Source organism: Nicotiana tabacum, chromosome 20 (genome assembly GCF_000715075.1).
Source record: "Nicotiana tabacum cultivar K326 chromosome 20, ASM71507v2, whole genome shotgun sequence".
Taxonomy (NCBI): Eukaryota; Viridiplantae; Streptophyta; class Magnoliopsida; order Solanales; family Solanaceae; genus Nicotiana; species Nicotiana tabacum.
Window position 1 is genome coordinate 150,432,381 of NC_134099.1, and position 9,665 is coordinate 150,442,045.

The following is a 9,665-nucleotide window of genomic DNA, read 5'->3' on the forward strand; positions in this document are numbered from 1 at the left end:
TGTAATAGTAGATTAACAAGCACATATTCAACATTTAACATTATCTCAGATATCTTAATGTCTTGCCCCTACCTGAGTAGCATCGCAACTTGCACAAAAGTACATATCGAGGTTGATCTCGATTCTCGAGTTATAATTAAGCCCGTGATTATAACTATAGATGATCAATACAACTTCAAGGGCCCGTCTATCCTTGATGAACGGGGACGTCTTGCTGATATTCTTTTTGTTGGTATCGACTAATTAAGTGAATCCATCAAAAGTAAGTAGTTTAGGCTTATTTATGATATCCATCCCGTAAAATACATTCAATACATATGTGGACTTGGTTACATAGGAAAAGAGATTGAGCGCGTTGTGCATCAATGTACCAATTGTCATTACAATCGAGTTTATTTGAGGCAGAGCTGAATTATCCTTCTTTTTTCATTATACTTGGACTAAAGAATTAATATTATGCACGGATAACATAAATATTGTTGATGAAAAATCCACATAGTATGTCGTTTTTATCACCCAAATTAGTTCGTAGGATGGTTGAACCTATTACACTTTTCTTTACCAAAATAAATTAACAAAATACCTAAAATATGAGTTTCGACAAGAATCAAGTTGTTATAAGGGGTGATCATTGTGCTTCTGGATACCGGGATTACTCCATCTTTTAATGATGATAATATGTTATTTCCACTGAAAAAATTAATGGCAAGAAAAATGCTAGTTTAAAGAAAATATAACGTGTAACAGGAAATCAAAATGGGTGGTTCAACTGATCTATGGAAGGCCACTACTGTTATAGGTGAACAACTGTTTAAAATAGTCCAATTTTTTTGACAGTGCTATGCATCATGCTGTAAAAGGTCTAAGACCAGCAATAACTACCTTTGTAATTTCTTTTTTCTGGAGGTCTTGGTTTTATGTCCCCCTCCAATGTACTAATCTCATATTAATATACGAGATAGGGGATAATGCCAAACACCACAAATTAACAGAGCCTGATAAATGGCTTAAAAAAAAATTACTAGGAGAGATAATTTAATAGTGTACTCAGAGCTTGCATCATGATAGGAATGACCACTATAGAAAAGATGAATCATTTAAGTTACTATATTTTCTAGAAAGGGACCTCTTCATTAATTTTTTGTATAACCATCGCCATAATTAAGAAGTCTTCAAAATTCAAGATTATTTTTTATACCAAGCTGAAGATTACTTTCTATATAAGTTGAATATCTTAACCTCTTATTGAGTGACTATGATTGTATACTTCCTAAGATTTCCATTACACATGACATTCCTTGTTATTTTCAAAAAATTTATGCAGCTCTATATAGTTCGTGGACATTCACCATTAAGGAAGGAAAATCTTTATCGAAGATATCTATCAACTCCGTTTTCTATTATATTATTGAGTTCCCATTGACTTTTAAGGAATGAGATGGTCTCCTTTTATGGTCTTGGTCAATCATCACCTTATGAGCTAACTTTCGGAAATGACTTAGGCCAAGCTCTATTTTTTTTATATGGTATCAGATTCAGGCCCATCCTAATTTATTGTTTACGCGATATTAAGTCTCCATCTTATATTGTCCGCGCTCCAGATGTTCAGTCTTGAACGCGAGAGGGTGTTGAGTCTCACATCAGCACTTTAGGGATAAGACAGTCTCCTTTTATGACCTTAAGCAATTATCACCTCGTGAATTAGCTTTGGGGTTGAGTTAAATAATGTCCATTTCTTTATCATCTGTCCAACTAACTTCTACTACTATTTTTGTTTTCATCAACATACTCCCACAATTGACAATTCTCCTTTTAAGTTAATAGAACTAGTTGTTTGACTTTAAAAACAACAACAATAATAACAACGACGACGACCTGGTAAAATCTCACAAAGTGAGGTGTGGAGAAGATTGCGTGTACGCAGACCTTACCCCTACCCCGATGGGGTAGAGAGGTTGTTTCCGATAAACCCTCGGCTTAAGAAGACGAAAAGAAAACAAGAAGAGACAATATACCAGTATCGTCAATAGAAACCATAGAAATAATAACAATATCATAAAAACCATAAAATAGATGACACGTAATATCAATAACTAGTAATTAAGGCCCGGAGCTATGAAAAGCAGAAAGGATAGTGTGGACACAACATTAACCACTAGCCGTCTAAGATCAATCATATCAAACCAGCCTCACCCCCGGTACGAGTAGAAAAAGCTCGATTACTTCATAGCCTACAACCTTAATGCTCGACCTCCACACCTTCCTATCAATGGCCATCTCCTTGGAAATCTACAGTCGTGCCATGTCCTGTCTGATTACCTCTCCATAATACTTCTTAGGCCGCCCTCTACCTTTTCTCATACCCACCAAAGCCAACAACCATCCGAGCCCCGCATCTTGTCATCTACAGGGGCCACCGCCACCTTCTCCCGAATATTTTCATTCCTAATCTTATCCATCCTAGTGTGCCCGCACATCTACCTCAACATCCTCATCTCTGTTACCTTCATCTTCTGGATATGAGAGTTCTTAACCGGCTAACATTCTGCCCCATACAACATGGACGGTCTAACCACCGCTCTATAAAACTTACCTTTGTGTATCAGTGGCACTTTCTTGTCACACAGGACTCCAGATGCTAGCCTCCATTTCATCCACCACACCCCTATACGGTGTGTGACGTCCTCGTCGATCTCTCTGTCCCTTGTATAACCGACCCAAAGTACTTGAAACTACCTCTCTTGGGGATGACTTGTGATCCAAGCCTCACGTTCATGCCTACTTCCCTCGACTCAGCGCTTAACTTGCACTCCAGGTACTCTGTCTTAGTCCTGCTCAACTTGAAACCCTTAGACTCGAGGACCTGTCTCCATACCTCCAACCTCTCGTTAACACCGCTTCGCATTTTATCAAGTAACAAAGTTATTAATTATAACTTTATAAACGTACATTATTAATTATAACAAGGGACAAAGTTATTCTCGTTCAAGGGAGTCATTTGACACCCTTGTCGGAGAATTATACAATATAGACATGTTAATTTTTTTGGAAAAGGGGTCAAATTAATGTCTTTAAACTATGCGAAATGGATTAAATTTACCGGTCGTTAATAGTTGGGATCACATATATCTCGGGTCATAAATGAGTTCAGATATACCGTTATTGATTAACGATGAATCATTAAAAATTGATTAATTTTTAAAAATCCGATTAACACCAGCAATTGCCACGTGTTGGCTTAAAAAGGAGAAGTGCAATAAGTTGGGCCTAATTAACGCGTTGGAGTAGGTCAACTTAAATCAAATTCAACCCAGGCCCAAACAGTTCAACCCAAACCCATCTTCACAAACCACACACCCCCTTTCCCCAAATTCACTCACCATTTCGGTCTAATCCCTACACTGCAAAAATCAGTTCACACACAGGAGAAGATTTCAAGCTGAAAAAAAATGGGGAGGAAAAAAGGAGTAGAGTTCGATGAAGGAGCACCCGATGACTTCGACCCGAATAACCCGTACAAGGACCCGGTTGCTTTCTTCGAGATGAGGGAGCATTTGGTGAGGGAGAAATGGATCGACATTGAAAAGGCTAAGATCCTCCGTGAAAAGCTCCGTTGGTGCTATCGTATCGAAGGTGTTAATCACCTTCAGAAGTGTCGTCACCTTGTTCAGCAGTACCTTGATGCTACACGTGGCATTGGGTGGGGCAAGGACCTTCGTCCTCCCTTTATGCACGGTCTCTACTAAAAGCCCTAACACGATTTAGTGCTATTTTTAGGTTAAAAGTTTAGTTTTTTAATTTGTATTGTCTTGTGAATTGCAGGCCCGAAGGTTGTTGAAGCTGTCGAATCCGAATGAGACCCTTTCCGGTCTGTAATCTCAGGCATTTTACTCTTTCCCTTTTATTAGATTGGATCATTGGAAATGTTTTTTTGTCTTTGATTCGCTGATGTTGTCTATTATTTACAATTTATATGACACAGTTAGCATTTTTGGACACTAAAATATGTTGAAATTTTGTTAATAAGACGTCCTCCTATAAAATACTCCTTCCGTCCCAATTTATTTTAGGGTGTTTGACCTGAGAGTTTTAAGAAAGAAAGAAAGACATTTTATGAGAAGGTAAAAGTTAAAAGTTAAATGAGAAGTTACAACAACAACAAACCTACTGAAATTCCAGAAGCGGGGTCTGGGGAGGGTAATGTGTATGCAGTCCTTACCCCTACCTTGACAAAGTAGAGTGACTGTTTTCGGTAGACCCTCGGCTCAGAAGAGATTAAATGAGAAGTTAAAAGTTAATTTTTTTAGATATTGAAAGGTGCCATTTTTTTTGGATAGACTAAAAAGGAAAGGTGTAACATAAATTGGGACACCGGGAGTATAAAAGAAATTGCAAAATAGCTCCCGCAGTGGAATGTTGGGCTTACCAGAGAGTTGTGTGCTACTTGCTCACCGCTCAGCCTTGTTGTGTATTGCTGAATCTGAAATCCTGAAATATGAAAGAATGAGGTACGGGTCCAATGAAGAATAATGCCATCTATAACTGTTGGGACAAGAAGACTTAAAGCATGATATGTACTATGCCTTAAACTCATAGCTGGTATGAGTGCTACTGGAGGGCATATCTCATAAGTGAGTCTGTTTTCATTTTTATCTGACCACTGAAGCACAACAGATGCTAGGGAGGATCACTTTACTAGTGTCTGACACCACTCGCACTGTGGATGCTGGCACAATAATTTGATTCCAATCCTAACAGCTAGGTATCTATTTGCCCAGTTTGTACATTATGAGAGTCTGAATCCATCTTCTTCCAGCGTCAGCTAGGAGTTTTGCCACAATCTGAATCTATAGCTACACTCTGTTGGTTGCATAAGCTATAACCGCCATATTTGTGTTTGTTTTTGCGATGTCAACCCTTTTAGGGTAGTGTCAGTGTTGTCAAAGGCTAAAAGCGTTAAAATACGCACGAAGTCTATCAGGTTTTAAGCGCAAGCACGATCAAAGTGAGAGCTTTAGTTAAAAAGGCGCAACAAAAAAATTGTTTATGAAGTTAGTGGTGTATTAATAACAAAAGCATCCGGTGGATGCATGTATTACAGAATAAAAGAAGATATCAGCTCCTAAGAAGAAATGTATACATGATGCAAGAACAAATAACAACCTCATTCATAATGATTTCCATTGCAATTAATATATCTTTTTTCCAACTATATTTATTGTTTAGTACCATTCTATTCAGGGTAGAATTTTTATGGGCATGAGGCGCACACCTTAGTGCTTTGCCTACACTGAAGCACAACCTAAGTGACGCGAACTCGTGAAGCGCCAACCGTGACCTTCTTTGAGCATCGGGGCTTAAGCTTAGCTCAAATGAGCCTTTGACAACACTGGGTAGTGTATATCAACTTAGATCCTTCAACCTTCCTCCCAAAAATATTTTCTCATCTTAGGCATATAGCTAATTATATAGCATATGAAATACTTCATAAAATTACATAAGACAGCATATATCAACTGTATCTTGCAAAAAATTCACATACAACAACAAAAAACCCAGTTAATCCCATAAGTGGGGTGTGGGAAGGGTAGAGTGTAGGCTGTTTCTGATAGACCCTCTTGTACACATGCACTGTCATGAAAACTCTATATCTTTAGCATAATCATGCTAGCTATTCAAGATAAGGTAAGAAAATCATGTCCGCATTTCCATGCACTTGTCTCCATACATGCATATATGTGAAGGACATATATATACTATACTTCTAGAACATTGAATTCAATAATTCTGTCTGAACCTGCATACATTAGATTTGAATCATGCCTTTTGATATAGAACCAGTTACGAACACATTATTACTCACTAGGTCTTCGATCTTGCTTGGACTTGACTCCAATTGATTCAATTAGGGAAAATCTTCAATGATCTATGAAAGGAACAATGAAATTGCTCAGCCATTTAAGTTCATGATTCAGCTATTCAATCTATATCCAGAGAACCTTATTGTATCTACACTTAATTCCAGCCCTAATACCCTATCAAATTGCAAGCTCCTCAAAACCATGCTGAAATCTAACTCAAAATAATAAGAATTAGAGTTAATTCCTACCTTTGGGCTTAGGAAATCCTTGTTAAGCGACAAGTCTTCTTAAATCTTCCTTTCACAGTGATTGTTCGTCCCTAATCACGTACTACAATGCCTTAGAATGAATTAGAACTTATATTTTTATACTCATAATATAAACTATAAATAAAGTATGTTGTTGTTGTAATATAAACTATTCAAATGCTACTGGTTCCATGAATCTGGTTCATCTACTGGGCTGAGACACAGTAGATCCTTCAGGTTTCTGAACTTTTCATGTGTGTACCGTGACGCGATAAACTTGAAGACTTTCTGAAGTTTCTTTGAGTTTTACTGCAACAGGGTAAAACTTCCGTAGCTACACCAGGCTTCTCTTCCTTACTATTTGGTTCCATCACAGTTTTTCTAATTCACTCACAATGTAATTCTTGGCTTCTTTCCCTTATTATTCAAGCTCGGTATGCCAAGCTTTATCCATGTACAAGATTAAAGTCAAAACATGGTTAGGAGCCGGGGTACCACAGTGATTCTGTTTTTGCTCTTTTTTCTTTCTTTTTTATTTTATATACAGTAATTGGAATCATAAATTATCTAATTGTCCTCCAGGTTCTGTATTTTAAGCAAAAGAACTAGCTGCATTCCAGTATCATTTTGCTCATTTTGATTGGTTATTTATCTATTACTATGATAGCCCCACCCACAGTAGTTACTTTCAAATAAAACAAAAAGGGGAAAATAACTACCAGAAAACTCACACAAGAAATGCATTTGATAGTGTAGAGTAAAATGCCAAAATGGCTCATAATTAGAGGTAAACAAATGTTTTAGATGACCTCTTTCCCCTCTTTATTCTTCCTCTTCCTTTATACAGCGACGCTATTGCATTATACAATTCAACTATCAGTTGAAACCTTTTTTTATAGGGTTTATCAGTTGAAACCCTTTGTACCTTCTTAACACCTTTCATACTAGAGAATACCAAGCCAATAGGAAGAGTTATTTAACCCGTAATATTTCTGATAATACAATTTTCACAAAAGCTTTCTGTTTTCTCTAGAGAATTGCTGTCATCTCCACACACTGCCCTATACTGATGGTTAGGGGCAAAGCTAATAGAAGAAGGTGGCAGTGTTGATACTTTGTTAACAGTAATTTTTATTTTTATTTTTCACCTTGTCACATCTACAGCTACTCGAACACTCCGAAAATGTCGTCGGGTGCGTGTCAGATACTATAAAGTAGTGCATTTTTGGAGGGTCCGACACGGGAGTCTGCTCGGCATAGATTTATAGGCCGCCAAATGCACTGCTATGTAGATGCGACACTATGGTGAGTAAAAGTGTTAAAAGGGACGAGGTAGACCTAAAATACTTGGAAGGAAATTGTATCGGAGGACATCCAATCTCTTGGAATCCATGTAGACTTAGCGAAAGATAGGATACAATGGAAGAAAAAGACTTATAGAAGATAGACTTATTAGTTGAGAATATCTACTATTTACTTTATTTTTATTTTATTTTGTATATTATTGGTTTGCGATGAGTTTATATGAAGTAACATGGTCAATGAGGATCATATAGCTGACTCTAACTTGTTTGAGACTGAGGCTTAGTTGTTGTTGTTTAGGTTAATCCGGTTCTTGTCCTTGTATTATAGTGCTCAAAACTCTAAAACTTTCCATTTATGGTGAACTTCACCATTTAGTTATGGAATCAGCCAATTAACATAATAAATCTCATATACTTGGCTTCCACCTCAATCCTCCTCCTTTAATATGCCCTATGTGCCATCATCCCTCTTATACACTCTGTGATCTTGCCTCCAGCCCCTACACTGCCTTCCTAGCCAGTTCATGAAGAGTTGAGCAGGGATTCATGAAGATACTACAAACTTTGTAACCATCTGGAGGTGCTAAAAATATACATTCAAAAGGGAGAAAGTGCAGTAAAATATCGAGCTTGTTTTTATAATAAAAGAAAAGATTGAGCTTGTTAATATCCTATTGGAATTTGTTGATTCTAGTAGGCGAAGGACTAAAGTTGCATCTTTACAAATTGAAGATCACTATACTACATGGAAACAGAAATTAAATTCGGTCTAAAAGAGGAAGAGAAGTGCAATTTACTTAAGAAATATGCAGAACTCAGAATTTCAGCATCTTCTCGTTACCACTTTCATTAGGTTCTTTAACACTTCATATCACCATTCAGGTCAATTGAGGAAATCATGTGTTCCCATTGCCATTGCCACTGCTTGTTTTTGCACTTGCAGCACAATTGCGATGACAAAGCAAGATTCACTAGCCTTGTCATGTACTATAATTACCTTGAACTATATTGTTTGGTAAGGGTGAAAGAGGATGGGCTTTATCAAATAAAGAAAAGAAAAGGGAACGAAAGAGGAGAGTTTGCAGGAGAGGAAGTAACAGAGTGTCTGGATTATTTCCTTCATATAGTTGCAGCACAAGAAAGGAGCAATGAAGGTGGAAGGTTATCCTTTCCTTCCATATGAGTGTTTTCATCCTTCCTAAAAGGCCTAAACTGGATACAAAGGAATATATAAATGTCTTACTTTCATACCATATGTGGAACAAAATCAAGAAGTCAGTCTTCTTTTTCCTTTCCTTGAACCCAACAAGTTCTTGGATAGAATGCTTTCTTAACATTTTGTTAAATGTGCTCAAGGCAAGTTGGCAAGTTTGTGCGGATTCATCAAAAGTTGAAATATTTCTATTTGTTTGTCCGATGAGACTATAATTTCCAAAGAATCTACGCCATTTGAATAGTGATAACAAATTGTTGTGAGCCATCTAACATGTATTGTTCGGGCAAAAGTTTGCAACTCAAATTTTGTATTGTAGTTCTGTTCTCATGTTGTATATTGTAATGGTTCCTAGTCCACTTCTACACAAATTTTCTGCAATTTCTCAAATTTGCAATATATTCTTGGTTTGTTGTACATACAAAGCTTAGTGCCTTTAAGTATGACTTTCAGCGGGTAGAAGCTCACTCCTCTCGTTTTTTGCAGGTTTGTCTTTCCAGTTAAAAGTATAAACTTCAGAGCTTGTTGGGCTACCAACCGGTGAATTTGAGTGTATCACTTTCTGTCATTCGCTGCTCTAAGACCTGTTTTATAGTTTCCTGTCTTGTGAAAGATGCCAATGGTTTGCATTGGCTTTACTTCAGCCTTTTACTCTTTTTGGGGAACATTTAATTCATACTGGAAATAAAGAAGAAATGTTCATGCTCTTTCCTTGTTGGTCTCAGCTTTTACTCCATATTTGCCCTATATGTGATAGCATATCCAGTGTGTCATGTTTGTCAAGACAGAATAACACTATGAATATTCTAGTTTGAGAATCTCTTCAAGTGGGGCTGTCTTTTTCTATTCCGTCACTATTGTCAGGTGGAGCCTTTTATTGAATATTTTTTGATCTATAGTTGAATGGGAAGTTCCAGAAAACTAGTCATGCAGGGATCAGGAGCATATTTTGCGGTTGTGTGCCTTTTTGCTGAGCCATTATCAACTTTCTTTCAGTGGTTTTGCCAAAGACGAGAATGTGGTAGCTCATGTGTTCTCA

The 9,665-nt window shown here is 37.2% G+C and overlaps 1 protein-coding gene across 2 annotated transcripts; it reads left to right on the top strand.

The window, feature by feature from the left end:
• Window positions 1-3,342: 3,342 nt before the first annotated feature.
• Window positions 3,343-9,337, top strand: LOC107811984 (NADH dehydrogenase [ubiquinone] 1 beta subcomplex subunit 10-A-like). Of its 2 annotated transcripts, none has more exons than XM_016636990.2 (3): window positions 3,343-3,735; window positions 3,823-3,882; window positions 9,113-9,337. In XM_016636990.2, exons 1-2 carry the CDS (start codon window positions 3,450-3,452, stop codon window positions 3,855-3,857), a joined length of 321 nt encoding a protein of 106 aa, XP_016492476.1. In that variant the 5' UTR covers window positions 3,343-3,449; the 3' UTR covers window positions 3,858-3,882; window positions 9,113-9,337. The 2 variants fall into 2 exon arrangements, with proteins under 2 accessions (XP_016492476.1, XP_016492475.1); XM_016636989.2 differs by having other exon boundaries at window positions 3,346-3,735; window positions 3,823-3,868.
• Window positions 9,338-9,665: the final 328 nt, after the last annotated feature.

Coding starts and splice junctions, on each gene's coding strand:
- LOC107811984 (XM_016636990.2), top strand. CDS start 3,450: ATGGGGAGGAAAAAAGGAGTAGAGTTCGATGAAGGAGCACCCGATGAC. Junction 3,736..3,822: donor TCGTCCTCCCTTTATGCACG/GTCTCTACTAAA, acceptor TGTGAATTGCAG/GCCCGAAGGTTGTTGAAGCT.